At 59.2% G+C, this 19,946-nt stretch overlaps 1 protein-coding gene across 8 annotated transcripts in view; it reads left to right on the top strand.

Annotated features, from left to right (window-relative positions):
- The window catches only part of ADGRB1 (adhesion G protein-coupled receptor B1), an 80,908-nt gene that overhangs the window by 15,437 nt on the left and 45,525 nt on the right, over positions 1-19,946 (top strand). For 6 of the 8 annotated variants that reach the window (XM_053558507.1, XM_053558508.1, XM_053558510.1 and 3 more), the window contains exons 3-17: positions 7,106-7,267; positions 7,961-8,071; positions 8,437-8,601; positions 8,717-8,880; positions 9,539-9,713; positions 10,082-10,246; positions 10,402-10,503; positions 11,889-11,995; positions 12,208-12,402; positions 12,655-12,723; positions 13,369-13,477; positions 16,895-17,038; positions 17,527-17,602; positions 17,811-17,913; positions 19,188-19,231. In XM_053558507.1, the coding sequence (XP_053414482.1) occupies positions 7,106-7,267; positions 7,961-8,071; positions 8,437-8,601; positions 8,717-8,880; positions 9,539-9,713; positions 10,082-10,246; positions 10,402-10,503; positions 11,889-11,995; positions 12,208-12,402; positions 12,655-12,723; positions 13,369-13,477; positions 16,895-17,038; positions 17,527-17,602; positions 17,811-17,913; positions 19,188-19,231 (1,891 nt within the window). Of the gene's footprint in view, positions 1-7,105; positions 7,268-7,960; positions 8,072-8,436; positions 8,602-8,716; positions 8,882-9,538; positions 9,714-10,081; positions 10,247-10,401; positions 10,504-11,888; positions 11,996-12,207; positions 12,403-12,654; positions 12,724-13,368; positions 13,478-16,894; positions 17,039-17,526; positions 17,603-17,810; positions 17,914-19,187; positions 19,232-19,946 lie in introns of all 8 variants that reach the window. The other 2 variants (XM_053558509.1, XM_053558515.1) reach the window with 1 other exon arrangement.

Below are 19,946 nucleotides of genomic sequence, written 5' to 3' on the forward strand. Positions count from 1 at the left end.
CTGATGACGAGACATCAGTGTGCTCATTTATTACTAGGCAGAGAGACCCTAGAGCACTCAGGGAGCAGGTGCAGGTCAGGTTTGGGTGATGTGGGGTGTGCTAGGGATTCTGAGAAAGAGGGTGCTGGGGCGTGGTGCTCAGAAGCAGGTGGGAAAGTTTGTGTGTTCACACATACATGTGGTCAAGTACGGTGCGTGTGCATTTGTATGTATGTGCGTGCATGTGCTTGTGTGTGTGTAGCACATGGGACATATGTGAGCACAGTGTGCATGCACCCATGAATGTGTGCATGCACAGTCTATTTGGGTGTCCATGTGTGCACTGTTTTGTGTGCATGTGTGCACGTGTGCAATACATTGTACGTTCATGTGCTTACATGCGTCTGGACACGTGGCAGGCACCGGTATGTGTGCAGTGCATTGCCTGTGTGTTCATGTATGCATGTGTGAGCGTATGTGTGTGCACGTCAAGGCCAGGCTCTCCGCAGTGTCTTGAGACACAGCAGGGTGCAGAGGCCGTGAGGCAGGGCCGGTCATTTGGGACCATGGTCTGGGGAACACCTGCACTTGGTTGGCAGCCACTCAAAGCGGGGAGGTCACATTCGTGGGGGGGAGGGCAGGCCTAGAGACATCTCAGACCCTACTCCCACGCCTGGTCCCAGGAAGTTCTGATGCTTCTAAGACTGGGGAGCAAAAATGATCTTAACAGGAATAATGGCAGCTGTTAATTGAGCATTTACTTTGTGCTAGAAGCATCCACATAATAACTAGTGGACACTCAAGCATTTCCTTCTCCACGAGGCCAGTGCTGACCGAGCTGTGGAAAATGTCCACAGCCAGCCCAGCGCTCTGACCCACCCTGTCTCTGCTCCTCTCCCCACAGACGTGTGCCCCAGGAATTCTGTGCTACTTCCCCTACTTGTTGTGTCCGTTCTTACCTGTCTTTCTGCAATAAGATGTCAGCAGCACACAGCAGGGTATTTGCCAGGTCACTCCCCCCAGCACCTGACACAGGGGCTGGCATATGGCAGACACCCAGTAAATGCTTGTGAAGTGTAATCAGACACAGAGATCTTATGGCAGTGGCCAGGGTCACCCAGCACAGCTGCTTCATGCTACCACCAGGTGGCACCACCTGGTACCACTGGGTCTTCCTCTGAAATGAGCTGTGCTCTACCCAGGGGGACATAGTGAAACTCTGTCTCAAATTAAAAAAAAAAAAAAAAAATGAAATGAGCTCTGCTCAGAGAGTGTTGTGGAGCTGGGGTGGCATAAGGACCAGAGAGGTCACACAGCCACCAGAAGACACACAGCTGAGCTGGGGTAGGAGGCCAGGTCTTGTGTGTTGAGCCTTGTCCCTCACTGTGGCCACGGGGACACTGAGACGGGCTTGTCCATCCATGCCTGTCAAAGTGAGCAGGCGGCCCAGACGAGGCTGTGGCCCATTTTCAGCCCTGCCCCCCGCCCGGCCTGTCCAAATGCCACATGGCCAGGTCACGCGTCAGACTCTGCGAACATTCCTCAGGCCAGAGCAACTGTTCCCTCTGCTGCCCGCCGCCCACCGCCACCTCTCTGCCGTGAGGCTCCCGCTCCCACCCCAGTCTTGGCCTTGTCTCTCCTCTCTCAGCCTCTCTCTCCCGTTGTCTCTCTCTGCATTTTTCTGTCTTTGATGAGATGGGGCCATTTCTCTCAAGGGTTGTTTTAAATATTCATGTTTTAATTAAAGAATTTTATTGCAGAAGCAACATGAAAGATAATGAAAAAGTAGCACCCTGGGGGCTGGGAGCCAGAGTGTGTGTGCCCCTGTGTGTGTGCCTGTGTGCCTGTCTGTGCGTGCCCCTGTGTGTGTGCCTGTGTGCCTGTCTGTGCGTGCCCCTGTGTGTGTGCCCGTGTGCCTGTCTGTGCGTGCCCCTGTGTGTGTGCCCGTGTGCCTGTCTGTGCGTGCCCCTGTGTGTGTGTCCGTGTGCCTGTCTGTGCGTGCCCCTGTGTGTGTGCCCGTGTGCCTGTCTGTGCGTGCCCCTGTGTGTGTGCCCGTGTGCCTGTCTGTGCGTGCCCCTGTGTGTGTGCCCGTGTGCCTGTCTGTGCGTGCCCCTGTGTGTGTGCCCGTGTGCCTGTCTGTGCGTGCCCCTGTGTGTGTGCCCGTGTGCCTGTCTGTGCGTGCCCCTGTGTGTGTGCCTGTGTGCCTGTCTGTGCGTGCCCCTGTGTGTGTGTCCGTATGTGCCCCTATGTGTCTGAGAGGGTGGGAGGTGGAGCTGGCTGTGCGGTATGAACCATGTATACTCTGCCAGGCAGGTGGGTTCTATAGGGGTGTGGGGGTCTGTGATGCTGGCTGAGGAGCTGTGACTGGCCTGCAGGTCCAGGGCACCTCCCCTTCCTTCCCTTGCTTCCAGGGCCATCACTGCTCAGCCATGGGGCCACATGGCTGTGACCCCCACACTCTCCAGCTTGGCTTCAGCCCCTGGGCATGAGCATCTGGAGGTTGCCTGGGGATGAAGGGGTGGGGGAAGATTCAAGACTGGTGTGATTTGGACTCCAGGTGGAGTCTGGGGTGACAGGGAGTCCAGGAGGGGCTGGGAAGGTGCCAGGGCCTCCACCATCCAGGACTTCTGGCTTTGCCCTCTTGGCCAGGGGAGTACTCTTTTTGTACAAGGGCCAATTTAGAAAATCCAGAAAACAAGAAGGCTTCAGTCCCCACCATAGACAATATCCATTCCAGAGGGAGGTAGCAGGAAGGGGCCACGTGGAAATGGTACCCACATGGGTGCCATCATCCACAGAGAAGTTCCCACAGCTGGCCCAGCCCTGAGCACAGCACCTACCTCAGCTTGGAGGCCATGAGAGAGGCTGGGAGTTCCACCCTGCATCTGTGGTCTACTTCCTGGAATGATGGTGTGGAGGGGCATAGAGTCAGCAGCTGTCCGCCTCTGCCAGCCTGCCTAACAGCCAAGGTCCGGGAGGGTGGGGCAGTGATGTATCCAAGTACCCTGGGTGCACCCCAAGCTTTCAGGTTTGCGAGCGCTTGCCTGGCAGAGAAGCCTGACCCCCCTACAGACTGCCAACTCAGCGAGCCTCAGTTTCTCCTCTGTGAGCTGGGGATGAGACAATACCTACTTATAGGGCCTGCATGAAGCTTCAAGGAGAGAGTGGTGAGGGGCTTAGGAAAGACCCAGGTCACAAAGCTTCTCAGCCTCATCTGGGAAATGGCCTGGAGGGAAGAGGGCTGAGGGTGCCCGGCTCTGAGGCCTGCTGGGCTGCGGGCTGCTGGGCAGGCTGAATGATGACCCACCGGGCCAGTGTGGGCTGGGCTGGGGAGAGGCTTTGTCTAGTGCAGGGGCTCTGCATCCAAGCCTCTGAGGAGGTGTTGCGGTGCCCCCAGAATAAGCTCTAACTTGGTGGCAGAGGAGGTAGGGGTCCTTCTGGGAGCCTGACCTAGGGGCATTGGCCCTGGACCATACCTCGGGTGCCTGAGAACCCTGGCTGGTTGAGCAGGAGCGGGAATGGGCAGGAACTGACCACAGGGCCAGGTGTTGCCCAACCTGCTGGACTCGGGAGACCTCTGCCGGCAGAGGCTGGAAGTACATGGCTCCCCTCTGCCAAAGAAGAGCCCCGGGAGCAGGAGGCCCTGCTGGAGGGAGGGACTCCCACAGTACCCCCAGCCCAGCCAGCATGGGAGGTGAGATCTGGGGAGCCCACAGCCTCAGGTTAGGAAGGATGCCGGTGCCCCCTCACCATGCACCCTTTCCCCTGGGTGGCCAGGCTGCCTGGCGGCCATTAATTGGCTCTATTCATCCCCTTAATGAGATGGAAATGAGGCTTCCAGACAGAGAGAGCATTGAGTGGGGAAAGAATGGCAGCTTCTTTCCGGGCCTGGAGGGGCAGCGCCCCCCCCCAAGCCCTGCCCACTCCTTTACTGCCCCCTGGAAACCCACCCAGGCCAGATACATGGTGGCCACCCAGCAGAGGGTGGCTTGAGAATCTCTGTACCTTGCACTGTGGGTGCCAGGAGGCCTTCCTGGGTACTTGCCCCTCTGGCCTTGGTGCCTTCCCTAGACAAAACGTTTACTGAGAGTCTGCTATGGGTGGGAAAACAGATTAAAAACAAAGATTATAATAAAAATAGCAGCTACCATTTTCTGAGTGTCCATTAGTATGGGGGGCATGCCAAGGCTGGGGATCAATATGTAACTGGGATCAAGGCTCAGTATATGATAGAGGATCAGAGGTCAGTCTATGAAGATTAAGGCTCAGTATGCAACAAGGGTACAGAAGCAGTGCATGCCCAGGATCAGGGGTCAGTATTCAACCAGGGTCAAGGCTTAGCTTGTGACCAAAGTCAGCTTATGACCTGGTTTAAGGCTTACTGTGACTAGAGTCAGGGTCAGTTTGGCAAGGGATTGGGGACAGTTCATCCTCCGAGCCAGTGTTCCCCCCCACCCTTTCCTGCTGTGCCCCCACTTCTTCCTGCCCAACCACACATCCTTACCACCTGGGTCACCAAGGTAACCAGCCCTGAAATAGTGGGTGTCTTGGCAGCTGAGGACTAACCTGGGTCTATCCCGAAAGGCTGCACTCTGCAGCAGTTACCATGGGAACCGAGTGGCATCCTCCGATTAGCCTGGCTTGGACACCCTTTCTCTTCCGCCCACTGCCAGTTTCCACGTCACTCAGGCTTCCGAGTGGGGGCTGGGTTGAGCGGTGGGGGGTGGGGGGCGCAGGCAGGACATGCCACTGTGACCTTGTCCCCAGGCTTGCCTCTGTGGGCTCCTCTGCTCCTTTGTCTCAGAATTATGGGATGAGACACCTTTCACAGGTGAAACTACTGGAGCCTGAGTGCCTGGGCCCCAGTCTGTCCTGGCAGGCAGCCTTAGTGCAGGTAGGAATCTGATCACCACTTCAAACCCTGGTTCTTTTCCTTGTCCTAAGTTAAGGCATGTGTCAGCAATGAGGGGCCGGTCACGGGTGACTTCAGAACCAGTCACCTGTGCCTGTCCTCTGGGCAGGAGCTGCCCTGAACTCCCTGTTGGAGGCCACACTGGGGACTTCTCCATCCCTCAGCACAGGGCCTAGGGGCTTGGCTGCTGGGTGCCCTCAGCCTAAGGGCCCTGCCTTTCTGGGACCTGTGGGAGTCTGGACTCTGTGAGGGAAGGTAGAGAAGTTTGCACAGCAGGTGTAAGGCCATGGAAGACTCCCCTACCCATCCTATCCACCCAGCGGGAGTTGTGGGGGGTGTGCGAGGCCCTCACTCCCCCATAGTTGGTGACGTGTGTCCCTTCAGTGCATTCCGTCCACTTGCCTTTGGTGCCCCCTGCTGGTTGGCTCAGGGAAGAGGAGGGCGTTCTGGCTACCTTTGGGGACAGGACAGGATGTACCCAACAAGTCAACGCCTGATGGAGCCATCTGGACAATGGGGTCCAAGGGGTACGCTGTGACCCCAGGGCACCCATGAGAGGCCTGGCTGGGTGGCCGGTGGAGGGCATGCAGACCATTGAGGCCAGGTGCCCTCATTGGTGGCCAACTCTGCTGAGCCTCGGGAAGGCTCAATGCCCACACAATGTCTTTTCCAGGCCCTTTGTTGCCATTTATCTTCCATTGGTCATCCTGGGGAGTCTGCCATTATCCTTGTTTTGCAGATGACATATCTAAGGCCGGGGGGTGACGGCCTGGACCATTGTGGGTGGTGGTGGTGGGGGGTGACAACCGTTGTGGGTGGTAGGGGGGCCACCTTGGAGCTCCCCACTTTGGGATCTCCTGCAGTCCGAATTCCCACTCCTGGAATGGGGCTCCTCCCCTAAGCCACAGATAAGGCCCTTCTGACCTGACCGGCCAAGTGTGACCTGCCCTTAGCCAGCCTGGTTCCTGGCCCCTGGGAGGCCTCTCTCGCTGTAGCCTGGAGCAAGCAGCCTGGCCCTAGGTGCCCCAAAAGACAGTGCAGGGAAGTGCCCCCAGCTCGATGGTGGGTTCCAGGGGTGGGCCTTCGCAATGCCATCTGCAGTCCCTTTGCCATCCCCTAAGTAGTGTGATATCGGGGGTGCTCTCTGCAGAGATACTGCATGTGGAATGCCTGGCTCTGAGCCTGGCCAGGAGTAGATGCCTAGGGAGGGTTGCTGGGCCTTTTAAAGTCCACCCTGCTGCTGTGGGAGTGCATGGGCCCTGACACCACTGGGGCCAAGCAGTGGCAGAGGCCAGTGCTATGTGGTGGGAGGGTTCTGGGCAGGAGGCCCAGACACAGCTGCTGTAGTCCCCAAGCAGCCTCTATGCTCTGCCCCCAGGGGGGCCCCTGCTCCTTGCTCCTCACTGTTTCCCAGTGCTCTAGTACCAGAGGCAGCCCAGGTGGTCCCCAGTGTTCTTAGGAAAGCTGTGACCACCAAGGGGCTTAGGCCTTGGGAGGCGAGGTCTGGATTCTTGAAGAACAGGGGTCATTGAGGGCAAGGGTGCTCTGAGGACCAGGGTGCAGAGAGCACCCGCGAGAGGCCTGGCTGGGTGGCCGGTGGAGGGCATGCAGACCATTGAGACCAGGTGCCCTCATTGGTGGCAAACTCTGCTGAGTCTAAGGAAGGTTCAATCAGGCTGGGCCCTGGTTTTGAGGCCCTATCTGGCCACCAGGTTTGGGACCTTGGCCACCTCTGGCATCCCTGTATGGGGTGAGGGTGGTGGCTCACAGGTCACAGCTGGTCAAGTTGAGGGTCAGCCTTCTGCTGAGTGGGAGAGGACGCTGAGGCTGTGAGGAGCAGGGCAGGCAAGGGGCCAAAACTGAATGGAGGGCTGGGCTTCAACCGAGGCCCCTTTGCCTTCAGCTCTGTCACCAGGACTCCTGCCGTAGACCATCCCAGGCAGGTGGAAGGTAGTCATACTTTCATTATCCCTCCTGCAACCAGGATGGGCTGTGGCCAAGTGGCCCCCCGGCCCCCCACTGGGGACCTCCTGGCTCAATGGGACTTGATCTTTCCAGAGGGTGCTCAGGGAGCTGGCCCTCTCCAGCCAGGCCCTCTCCTGCAACTCTGCCTCTGAGACCTGTGTGTGCCTCTGGTTCACACCTGCACGACTGACCCCTTTCCTGGCCACTGTGCCCTGCCCCACTCTGACCCCCGCCCTCTGTTCCCCCCAGGCGGCTGGAAGCTGTGGTCCCTATGGGGCGAGTGTACGCGGGACTGTGGGGGAGGCCTGCAGACACGGACACGCACCTGCCTGCCCACACCGGGTGTGCAGGGAGGCGGCTGCGAGGGCGTCCTAGAGGAGGGCCGCCTGTGCAACCGCAAGGCCTGTGGCCGTGAGTGTGGGGCAGGGTGGGGCAGGGCCTGTGGGAGAGGGGTCTGGGAAGGGGGGAGGCATCAGGTTAAGCCCTGCCAGCCCTGTGAAGGTAAGGGCCCAGAAATAGGGTGGTGCCTCCGTGTGGGTTGGGGATTTGGGGGTGCACACAGAAAGTTGGCTGTGGGGCCTGCCCTCTCCCCACAACGTAGGTAGCGCTGGTCAGGTTGCCTGTCCAGCTGGGCGCTGGCTCAGGAATGCATGTCCAAAATAAGCTTCTCTAATGACCGCATGCATTTCTTAGCTGGTTTCATAAAGTTAAATTGAGTTGAAATGAGGCTGTCACTCTTCGGGTTGCTTTTTCCCTGATGAACTTCCCTGGGAAGATGATCCTATGTCAGGAGTCTGAGGGGGGCCTTGCCCCAGGAGAATGGCTGGGGGCTGGTCCGTGACAGGGGTCGGCAGCAGCTGCTCAGAGGTGCTGTTCTGCAAGTGACCACCAGCCTGGGGCCCTGTAGTCAAAGAGGGAGAGGGGACCACAGGAAGGGGTTCTGATCACTTGGGAGCTGGTGACAGGCAGTGCCCTGGTCCATGATTTCCCAACTGGTGGCCTGGGTGGTGCTGGCAAGCCCTACCTGCCGTGGACAGAGAGGACCCTGGGCATAGACTGTCTGTCTCGAGCTCAGGACAGATTCTGACTAAGACTGTCCTGCAGCCGCTGGGCGCAGCAGTTCCCGGAGCCAGTCCCTGCGGTCCACGGATGCCCGGCGGCGTGAGGAGCTGGGGGATGAGCTGCAGCACTTCGGGTTCCCAGCCCCCCAGACTGGTGAGCTGGCAGAGGGGGATGACCAGGCCCAGGTCTTGGGGAAAACACTACCAGCTCGTAATTGCTGCTCATTATAAGCAATAACTTGCGATAATAAGACTAACCCTTTGTGTACCAGGCTCTTGTCTTCAGGCAGACTGGCTTTAGGGGAACGGGTGTCAGGGAAGTGGCCCCACAGGCCCCACACCCCAGGCCCCACAGAAGGCACAGATGGCCTTTAGGGCCTCCCGTCTTAGGGGGAAAATGGCCCATCCTTGAGCCCAGGCCCTGTTGCCTGTGCGCAATGAGGTAGCCTCTCCTGGGAGGGTCTGGGTGGCTCCTGGACAGGCAAGGGCAGGCCGGTGATGCTATAGTCTGGCCCACAGGTGACCCAGCAGCGGAAGAGTGGTCCCCGTGGAGCGTGTGCTCCAGCACCTGCGGTGAGGGCTGGCAGACCCGCACACGCTTCTGCGTGTCCTCCTCATACAGCACACAGTGCAGTGGGCCCCTGCGTGAGCAGAGGCTGTGCAACAACTCGGCAGTATGCCCAGGTGGGCGTGGCTACAGGGCCGGGGCAGTGGGGTGGGGTGGGGGCTGGGGCAGCAGGAGCTGGGGCAGCGGTGAGGGGGAGGCAGAGGGCAGCGGTGCCTTTCTGTCCCTCTGCAGTGCATGGTGCCTGGGACGAGTGGTCACCCTGGAGCCTTTGCTCCAGCACCTGCGGCCGTGGCTTTCGGGACCGCACGCGCACCTGTAGGCCCCCGCAATTTGGAGGCAACCCCTGTGAGGGTCCTGAGAAGCAAACCAAGTTCTGCAACATCGCCTTGTGCCCTGGTAAGTGAGAGGGAGGGCACTGTGGGCTATGGGGGTGGGCGAGCCGGGCAGAGCCAGTCCCAGGAGCCTGGTTTTGCCCATCCCAGGACCACCTCAGGCTGCTTGGAGTCTGGAATCTCTGACTGTCCAGGAAGGAGAGTGAGGTGGAGCCCTGGGTGTTCTCACCATGTTAGGTGGTGGGTTCCTAGGGTGTGTCCTCAGCCACATACAAGTGTCCTAAAAGTCACCCCTACAATCACTATACATAGGGAAAATGGGGAATTATAGCTAAATGTAGCTATTTACAAAATATTCATTACACAATTTTGTAAAATATTTTCACATATTGGTCACCTCTTTGTAAAATTGTGTAATGTACACTTTATCTGTAAATAAAGGTATGTTTAGCTACAATTTCCCACTTTTCTCTCTGTATGGCAGCTTTAGGGGGAACTTTGGGGATACCCTGTATTAGGCTGCATGGTGGGGTGCTGGCTCCTGGGGTGTTCATACTCCTGTCCCAGGCTGGGTGTGGGGTCAAAGCCTCTGGACATGTTCACACCTCTGTCCCCAGCTAGGAGCTGGGGTACTAGCCCCCCAAGGTGTTTGCACCCCGTCACAGGACAATCTGTGGGGTGTGGGGTGTTCACGCTGGCTTCCTGTCTTCTTCCTCCCCTGGGCCGGGCAGTGGACGGAAACTGGAATGAGTGGTCGAGCTGGAGCGCCTGCTCCGCCAGCTGCTCCCAGGGCCGGCAGCAGCGAACGCGCGAGTGCAACGGGCCTTCCTATGGGGGCGCTGAGTGCCAGGGCCACTGGGTGGAGACGCGAGACTGCTTCCTGCAGCAGTGCCCAGGTCAGGGTTGCCCTGGGCCTGGGGGGTCACAGGAGCCTCCAGGGAGGGACAGGCCCCTTTGGGGTTATCGTGGGCCCCCGCATATGATTATGTGGGATCAGGGTATGTGGCGGGGCTTGGGGCCACTGGGCAGCAGGCATAGTGAGGCATTTGTTTCATCCTGTGTCCAGCTGACCTTGGGTTCTTCTCTCCTGGTCTCAATGTCCTTTCTCCCACGGCTTCCTGCCCCTGGGTCCCTGTGTCTCCCTATCCCCATGTCCTATGTCCCTACCTGTGTGGCATGGACTTCTGGGTCTTTCTGTCACACCCCTGTGCTATGGTCCCCACATCCCTGCATCCCCATGGCTCTGTGTCTGGCAACCCTGCAGTGGACGGCAAGTGGCAAACCTGGGCATCATGGGGCAGCTGCAGCGTCACGTGTGGGGGTGGCAGCCAACGACGGGAGCGCGTCTGCTCTGGACCCTTCTTTGGAGGAGTGGCCTGCCAGGGTCCCCAAGATGAGTACCGGCAGTGCGGTACCCAGCGGTGTCCCGGTAAGAGCCCTCCTATACTGCAACTGGGCACTGGGCAGGGAGTTGGGCATGACTGGGTGGACTCAGGGCTTGGGAATGACAGCAGACTTCTCAGAGGGGTCTTGGCCTTCTGCCTGCTGCCAGCACTCAGCTCCCCTTTCCTGCCCCCTTGGCAGAGCCCCATGAGATCTGTGACGAGGACAACCTTGGGGCAGTGGTCTGGAAGGAGACCCCAGCGGGAGAGGTGGCTGCTGTCCGGTGTCCCCGCAATGCCACAGGTGAGGGCAGAGAGGTGTGTGAAACAATGTGAGGCCAGCTCCATGTAGCTGTCCGTGGGGACAGAGCCCAGAGAGCCTCATGCACCAGCCAGGCAGCAGGAGCCAGGAGGCTAGAACTGCATGTGGGGACAGCTGGTGGCCACTATATCCTAAGCTCCCACTGAGGGCCAGGGCCTCCACGAGGCCCTTCACATGAGACGTCCAGTAAGTCTCAATGAACACACGAAGTGTTTACAGGTGGACAACTGAGGCACAGGGGAGTTAACACCCTTGCCCTGGGCTTGCAAGGCCTGTGAGTGGAGGTCCTTTGAACATCTGCACCAGCCTTGAGGAGTGGCTGGAGGCTGAGGAGTGGCTGAAGCAGGGCGGGCCCCATGGGGAAGGGGCTTGGCTGCGCTGAGGGTTAGTCTCCTCTGCCCTTCCTGTGTGAAGGAATGTGGGTAGTTTTTGTATCTGGGAGGAAGCAAGCTCTACCCTTTTTTGCTGTGTGATTTGAGAAAGTGACTTAACCTCTATGAGCCTCGATTTTCTTATCTGTAAAATGAGGCAATATAGTTCTCTGTGTAGGGCTATTGTGGGGAGGGCTGGGGTAGTCCTGGGACAGGGTGCTGTGTGCTGCCAGCCACAGCTGTGGCTCCCCTGCCTTTTTTGTTTATACACGATGCATGGTCTTGGTTGCATATTGCAAACCCTGAGAAGCATGATGAAGAGCCTCAGAGCCTCAGAGCCTCACGTGGCGGTGACCTTCCCTGACCTTCTGTCTGCGGGTGGGGCATGTCTCTCGGTGCCCCTCATTTTTGGACCCCCAAGTCAAGCCATCACATCCCTTGCCTGTGTGGCAGTTCCTGCAGGGTGTCAGGCCACAGTGCTTCTCTGTGGCTAGCAGGGTCTGTGTGCCCTCAGCTGTCCCCACTTGTCTGGTGATTTCCTGGGAGTGAGGTCCGGGTCAGAGGGGGTGCCTGTACTTAAGGCTGTTATACCTGATGCCACATGGCACCCCGAGCCTGCCCCAGTGTCTCTGGGCCAGGCAGAGGAGCCATAGCCCAGTGGATGTGGCCAGGCAGGGGGCCCAGGTGCTGGCTGTCCAGGGCTCTGGGTCAGAAGGGGCTCCCTTGGCCAAGAGTTCCACCTCCATGCAGTGGGGTCCCTGAAGGTTGGCATCTGCTGAGTCCCAGCACCTGGTACAGGTGTCCTTGAAATGTGTTGAAGGAGGAAGTGAAGCCAGTCTAGTCCTGTACCAACTGTGCTCTCAGTGTGAGACTATGGGCAGACCCTGTCCCAGAGGGCCAGAACATCCTATCCTTAGGTCTCCTGTCTGGAAGCCCTGGGTGGGGTTCCTGTGCCGGGCACTGAGCATCTTCCTGAGAAGTGGTAGGTCTCTCTAGGCCTCATTCTGCGACGCTGTGAGCTGGACGAGGAAGGCATTGCCTACTGGGAGACCCCCACATATATCCGCTGTGTCTCCATTGACTACCGAAACATTCAGATGATGGTAAGGGCTGGCATTGGGTTTTTAGCCCCGTCCCCATACCTCCAAGGCCATTCCTCTGCCCTGTCCCCTAGAAGCTCTGTCCCCGTGACACACCTACTATTTGGACATGAGGCTGGGGCTGTAGAGGGTTCTCTAGGCATGGGAGGTCCTTGGTACTTGCCTGGACATGTCCTGCAGAGGTGATGGCATCCAGCCCTCTCCACCCTCCCCAGACCCGGGAGCATCTGGCCAAGGCTCAGCGAGGGCTGCCTGGGGAGGGGGTCTCAGAGGTCATCCAGACGCTGGTGGAGATCTCCCAGGATGGGACAAGCTACAGCGGGGACCTGCTGTCCACCATTGATGTCCTAAGGAACATGACAGAGATATTCCGGAGGGCGTACTACAGCCCCACCCCAGGGGATGTGCAGGTAGGCTCCCAGGGGACCATTCTAGAGGAAGGTCAGCTGGGAAAGGAGGAGCCATCCTGGAACCCCCATCCAGAGGTTGAGTCCCAACCCTGGCCATAGCCTGGGCCCCAATCCTGGTCACAAGCTGAACTCTGATCCTGGTCACATACTGACTGATCCTGGTCACATACTGAGCCCTGATCCTGGTCACATACTGAGCCCTGATCCTGGTACTTGTTATCTTTCACTGGCCCTTCTTCCTCTTTCTTCCAGAACTTTGTACAGATCATCAGCAACCTGCTGGCAGAGGAGAACCGGGACAAGTGGGAGGAGGCTCAGCTGGTATGGACACATTTGGGGCCCTCGGGCCAGCAGGGTCAGGACCGGTGTAGGCATATCTGGCACCTATAAGTCACAGGCTCTCCTGGAGTCAGGCCCCACTAGGCACTGTGGATGGCTCTGGGTTCAAATCCCAGCATGGCTTCTTGTCCATTGTGTGACTTTGAGCCACATAAACTGAGCCTCTGTTTCCTCATGTGTCAAAGGACAGAAGCTCATTTCGTAAGGCTGGAGTGGAGATGGGAAAGTGAGTCAAGGGCTTGGTGGTTCTTTCTTTTGGGGAGGAGCAGTCTACCAGGTTTCCTCCTAGGCCCAACTTGAACCTGCTGCTCTCCTGTCGGCAGGGCAACATCTGAGGGCCTCTGGTTCCCAAAGACCCTCCCCCACCTGGGCCCCCCATGGGGCCAGAGCACAGCAGCCCCACTGGGCCTTAGCACTCTCATCCAGAGAGTAGTGGTAGGTACTCAAAGGTCACCAGCTCTGCTGCCTTGAGTGGCAGAAAATGACCAAGAGCACCCGGAGAAAGGGAGTGAGGAGGAAGGGAGGTAGAGGGCTGGGGAAGGCGAGATGTGTCCCAGCTAGGCGTGCAAGTGGCCTCGTAGAGCCATGAGGCGTGTCCTCCAGCTGCTCACCACACCTGCTTCCCAGATGGGCCCCAATGCCAAGGAGCTGTTCAGGCTGGTGGAGGACTTCGTGGATGTCATCGGCTTCCGTATGAAGGACTTGAGGGATGCATACCAGGTGACAGACAACCTGGGTGAGTCCACCCCTCCCTCTGCTCACCCCCCATGCCTTGCTCTGCAGCCCTGGGCAGGGCCCTTCTGCCTTGGTCTCCTCATCAACATAGAGGCAGCAACCAGACGCCCTGTGGGCCACTTAGGTTACACAGACCAAGTCTCCTGGGATTGATGAGGGAGCCCCTAGTCTCAGCCCAGACCACACCCCGATCTCTGAGACTCCCTGGGTTCTGTGCACAGTCAGCCCTGGCTCCTCCCTGAGGTTTGGAGGCAGAGTTGTGTGGCCCCGTCCCGGTCCCAGAAGCACCTCATTAGAGGGTCTCAGGTTCCTTATCTCTGAAATGAGGTGATGACGGCGCCACCTGAAGGGGATGCAGGGAGGGAAGAGACAGTCCTGGGGTCTGGAGGAGCATGGCAGCTGTTGTCATAAGCATGCACAGCAGGGCTACTTCGTGGTTGTCACCATGAACACCTCTTAGCACCTCTCATGGGGCACATTTCCCAAACCTTCCCTTCCCAAACTCCCTCATAGTGGAGGACCCAGGAGTGGGCGCTGGTCACAGCTGTGACCCAGATAGCACCAAGGAGGAAAATTGTCACCTCCCTTGTGGGACGCTTTGCCTCTAGTGATGTGATCAAGATCAGCTGAGCTTTGTCAGCACATATGCCCTGGGCCTTTCTGGGCTCCCCTGCTAATGCCTGAGTGGCAGCAGGCACAGAGCTGCCCTGGGCCAGACAAACATGCCCTCTCTAAGCCAGAGGCTGGAGTGCTTATCTTCCACCTTAGGGGCTTAGGATCCTAGAGCCTGGACAGAGCTAGGGCACCTCTGATGCTGCCTGGGCCAGCCTTCATCTCACAGGTGGGGAGATGCAGGCCCAGGGGCTGTCAGAGGTCACCCAGTCAGGGGAGTCAGCCGGCCTGGGACTCCCTGGCCCAGCATCAGCATTCCAGGTGCTAACTTCCCCCTCAGCACCATGTTCTAGGTGAGGTACTCATGGCCCCATAGGGAGGGTGCAGGATGGGCCATCAGCCCTGCTGGCCAGGATGCCACTATAGCAGGTGGCTGCCTAAGCACCCAGCGTGGTCCAGGACCTGTTCCTGCCTTGGGGTACCACCCTGAGCCAATGAACATTCAGGGTCACTCCTCATCACCCTTCCACCCTGCCACCTCTTGTAGCCCACATGTCATGAGCCCAATCACCCCAGGCCCCTGCTGGCCCAGTGCCCTGCACACCTTGTGCTGTCTGCCCACTTTCTGTTGCTGTGACTGCTCCGGAAGAGGTAGTCTGAAAAGAACAGGATTGATTTGGCGCAAGGCTCTGGACCCAGAGCAGTCTAGGGGCGTGGCGTGGTGCTGGCCAGGGCCTCCTGTTGAGTCACCCACACAGAATCCAGCACACAATGAGCCTGAGCCAGTCGGCTGCTCAGGTCTCTTTTCTTCCTCTTGTAAAGCCCCTGGTGCCATCTTGACAGACCCTCATGACCTCATCTAACCCCAAGTACCTCCCAAAGGCCCTATCCCCAAATTCATGGCATGTGAATTGGGGATTCTGTTTCCAGCAGGAGCTTCTGTCGGACACACCTAGTGACTCTGGATGTGTCCCACAGCACCTGCTCACTCCGCTATCGGCCCCTCACTTGCCCTCCCAGGCCTCTGCTCTACCCACCCCGCACCGTCAGCTGCTGAGCACTGGCCGGAGGGAGAGGGTGGCCCATGCACCCCTGCCCACCCCACACCTGTGTCTGCACTTCACCCTTAACTATTCCCATGGTGGCCCCGTACCCTGGGTTCCCATCTTTGCCCAAGGACATTGTTCCAGCCACCTCCTCTGCCCCGCCCCCCGCAGCCCTTTGTACACCCTCCTCCTCACTGCCAGTCGCACGCCTGCCCCTCCTCTCAAGGGCACCCTCTGCTTCCATCACAGTCACTGGGGACATCTAGAGGCAGAGCTCCCTGGTCAGCCCCTGGTGCCCCACCAGGCCCTTCGGCAGCACAGGGCACTCCTGACACCGCTGCCCACTCCCGCCTAGGGGGGCCTATCAGTGAGCAGCCCCACCTTCCCCAGGTCTTCATCTACAGGTCACTTCTCCAGGGAGCACTTCCCTACCTCCCTGTTTGGAAGTGTCCCCTTTCCACTGCCCAGCAGACCAGGGACCATCTCTTTCCCTCTGCCTGGGTTTCTGTCTGTCCTCCTTCCCCTGGCAACTCCCAAGAGAGGTTTCTATGTGCAGTTCCTGGCACACAGTAGGTGCTCAGTAAGTGCACCAAGTGAAAGCTTCCTTCGTTAGTTTACCCTTTGGTGAAGCACACAGAAGTGAGGGCGGCCGTGTGGGGGGCACTGGGCTCCTGGCCCCCGGGGCTCCTGTGGGAAATGTGCCTTAGTCCACAGAGGTGACCACACAAGTCCAGGGAAGGCAGTGCCAGGTGGGGGGTTGGTAAGGCAAGACAGCCTGCGGGGAGCCCTTCTGGCCCGCATCTGACATGGGCTGCTGGTGAGGGGGCACGGGGCCTCTCCATGGGGACCACTGCTGTCTGCCCTGCCTTATTCTCCCAGGCCTTCTGCCCGTTAACCCCTGTACCCAGATACTTGAGGGAGCCATGGGTGGCAGGGAGCCCCTCAGGCCCCCTCTGAGGGTACAGAGGGAGCCCAACCTGGGCTACGTTCTCTTGGCAGGAGCTTATGGGGCCTGTGTGGGCTGAGGCTGCAGGCCCAGGGCCAGGCTCCCAGCAGGAGGGGTTGGGAGCCATCTCCTATCAGCACCCCTCCCCAGCTGCACATCCCCTTAGGATTTCCCCAAACCCACACCCCTCACCACCCCTGCCTCTCCACCCTGACCTCAAGGACCACCCTTCGCAGAGCAGGAAAGGAAGCTTGGGGAGCCCTCCCAGTGCAGCCCATGTGAGGAGGGGCTGCACCTATCCCGTTCTAGCCCCACAGTGCAGGGGAGCATGTGAACAGGACAGAGCTGGAGGGGGCAGCTGGGCACCTGCGTCCTGGCGCTGTGGGGGAGCACTGGCATGGGCCCCCCTACTAGCCACAAAGTAGACCCCAGAATCCACCTTGATCACCTTCCAGGCCACGAGGTTGGGGGTGGCTGGAACAGGGCCTGAGTGCTCCTGGGGGCCGCCATAGAGCCCTTCACAGGTCAGACTCTTCAGGACCAGGGCTTGTTCGTGGGCATCATTGGAGTGGAGGAGGGAGCGGGCAGCGGTGTCAGTGATGCCCATGAACAAGCCCTGGTCCTGAAGAGTCAGATCCGAGCTCATCCGCACTTGTCCCCTCTTGCTGCCCCTGCTCTGCAGCCCATTGGGGTCAGGGACATAGCCCACCCACCCCTGCAGCACCACCCTGCATATCCAGGCCTGCTCTCCAGCCCCCACAGCTGTGGCCCATGTGTATGACCCTCTGTCTCTGTCTTGCCCTGTCCCCCCCAGTCCTCAGCATCCACAAGCTCCCGGCCAGTGGAGCCACTGACGTCAGCCTCCCCATGAAGGGCTGGCGGGCCACAGGTGATTGGGCCAGGGTGCCAGAGGACAGGGTCACTGTGTCCAAGAGCGTCTTCTCCACAGGGCTCCCAGGTGAGGACGCTGAGGAGTGAGAGCGGGAGGGGAGGGCTATCCTGAAGAATAGTGTCCCTGTCCTGGGAAGTGCCTTCTGGAGTCCAGCCTGAGGCTCCCAGAGGGGCAGCATCTTGCTGCTTCTCATTGCTCCAGGTGTTCCCCTTCTCCAGGAAGCCCTCCTTCCCCTCCCTGGTGGCAGGGACTATGGTCAAGCCCATGGCCCAGGCAGTCTGCTGAGGGGATGAACTGGACCACCTCCCGGCAGGGAGGGACAAGGACTCTCTGGAGTCACACTGTAGGGACTGGCTCCTGGGAAGAGAAGCCCCGTTAGGCCTACTCCACAGCTCCCACCAGGCCATCACCCCAGCTCCCCAGCTGCAGCGCTGTGATGGGTTGTGGGGACAGGCCTCCCTACCTGCTAGGGCCATGGAGGGAGAGCAAGTTCCAAGCCACGCTGGCAAGCCCCACCCAGCTGCAGTCAGGAGGTAACAGTGTGCTCTCTTCAGAGGCTGATGATTCGTCCGTGTTCGTGGTGGGCACTGTGCTCTACCGAAACCTCGGCAGCTTCCTGGCCCTGCAGAGGTGAGGTGGGCAACGCCAGTTGGGCAGGTGGGCAGAACCCAGCCACAGGAGATGGGGAGGCTGGGGGCAGCCTGGAGGCGATGGGGATAATGGGCAGGGTACAGAGGGTGGCCGGGGCTGCAAGAGCTCTATGTGGGCATCAGAGGACGACCATGGGCTTCTCAGGACTTGGTCCCCGATGAGCCCTGCTCCTCTGGCTTCCCACCAGGAACACAACTGTTCTGAACTCCAAGGTCATCTCTGTGACTGTGAAGCCCCCTCCTCGCTCCCTGCGCACACCCTTGGAGATTGAATTTGCCCACATGTACAATGTGAGTGTCCTCTGTGTGCACTTATATACACACCTGCATTCATGAAATTCCTATCACACTTCTTAGGCAGTAATGCCTTGGGGCCTCAAGGCAGGAAAGTTGGGGAAGCTGAGGCTCAGAGAGGTACAATGACTTGCCCAGGGTCACACAGCAGGTGCACCTACATCTGAGTTCATTCCTGGGTCCAATTACTCCACTCTCGGCCTCTTAGCCTGCTTGTTCCCTGGAGAAGAGAGGGCCACTCCTTTGCAACAGAGCCTGACCTGCACTTCCTGCCCCCTGCACACCTTCCAGCCCTGGCTCCCTTCCCCCAAGGTGGACACCAGTCCTAACCCTGCAGGCTCCCAAAGACCTTAGCACGAGGGCAACCTCCCGGAACCACCTAGGATAGGCACCCGGGGTCTAGGTCAGTGCTATCATGTGCCCTCAGACAGGCACAATCTCCTGGGGTGTAGGCCTGGCCAGGTAGCAGGTGGCGGCAACCCTGGCTCTGTGGGGCCTGTGGGTGCTGTCAAGCTCACTCAGGGCCTCCCACAGCCCCTTCTGGGCTCTGCTCCTCAGGGCTCCCCGTGAACCTCAGAGGAATAAGAGCCAAGGTGCCCCCCGGGTAGGCTGAGAACCAGAGCCCTAGGCCAGGGCTGCAGGGAGGTAAGGGAAGAAATCTGCCCTGTCCTTTCCACCTCCCTGTGCCGAGCTTCCTGCCTTAACACATGTGAAGAGATGGGCCTGAGTGAGGGCTGAGCAGCTCCTGTGAGTGTGTGGAGCACCACCCTCGTGAGAGCTGGCCCGTCCTGCTGTGACTGCCCATCCTGGCAGTGCTGGCGCCCAGCAGGCCTGGTGAAGGCAGCATCCCGGAGCACACTCTTGGACATGGCCATTAGGACCCTGGACATCAAAACAGCACAGGGGCATTAGCTGAGGCCCCACTGAGTGCCCGCCTCACCCTTGCACACTCTGCCCAGGGAGGTCTTCCCATTACCCCGTTTGGCATCAGAGAAGATGGGTACCAGCCCCCACTGCCCTGCCTGTCATAGTACCTGGCCTCACAGAGTGAACAGGAGCTATCAAGGCCACACAGCGGGCAGTGTTGGTGGGAAGGGGGCCAGGTCCTGGGACCTTGGGCCACTCCCAGCTCTTCTCTAGGCTCCGTTTTCTCCTTGTTTGGGGGCCCAGTGAGGCTGAGCACCTTGCACACCTATGGGTGGGTCCCAGCGGTGACCAGTGGGTGGGGGCTGGTTGGGTGGGCCCTCCTGATTTCTCCCCCTCTTTCCCAGGGCACCACCAACCAGACCTGTATCCTGTGGGATGAGACAGATGTGTAAGTTCACTAGGGTTTCATGGCTTTGGGGCTCTGGGGTGGGCTCCAGGGAGCTGACCAGTGGCAGGGAGATGTGAGTTTTGGTACCCTGGTCCATCTGTGTACTGGCTCAGTCCTCCCCGCTGTCCCTGCCCAGGTCTGCTTGGGAGCCCATGTCTGGTCTCCCACCTCCCTTCCAGGGAATTGCAGTCAGGGGAGAAGGGGGCCTGGAGGCCCACTCTGGGTGAGGTGATAGGCGGAGATGTCCTGGCCTGCCCTCATCCTGTCGTTTGGGTCTGGGGGTGCCTACCAGGTGCCCAGGAGCTGGGAAGCATTGCCACAGCAGACGGGGGCAGCTTTGGGTATGACTGGAGGATCGGAGTAGGCAGATGGGGTACAGGCTGCTGGGGTCCTCGGCCACGCTGCATGGTCATGTGGTCTCGGTTCAGTTCCTTAGCAGGCGGCTGATGGGTACCAGCTGCCTTAACGAGGTAAGGGGAGCCGAGATCGCAAGCCCCGTGTGGGAGTGCCAGAGTGAGGCTGGTGGGGGGCAGGAAGGGGTCATATTCAGTCTGAAGGAAGCGTCTTGCCAGAGGCCCCCAGCACAAGCACCTCCAGGGATAGCTGAGGTGGAATTTGAGGAGATGGGGCTGGGCCTTGCTCACCCTTTGGAGCTCTGGCGAGCATCAGGGAGGTCTGGTCACTGCCCACCTGCCTACTGCTGCTGTATATCCTT

This window comes from Nycticebus coucang, chromosome 13 (genome assembly GCF_027406575.1).
Source record: "Nycticebus coucang isolate mNycCou1 chromosome 13, mNycCou1.pri, whole genome shotgun sequence".
Classification (NCBI taxonomy): Eukaryota; Metazoa; Chordata; class Mammalia; order Primates; family Lorisidae; genus Nycticebus; species Nycticebus coucang.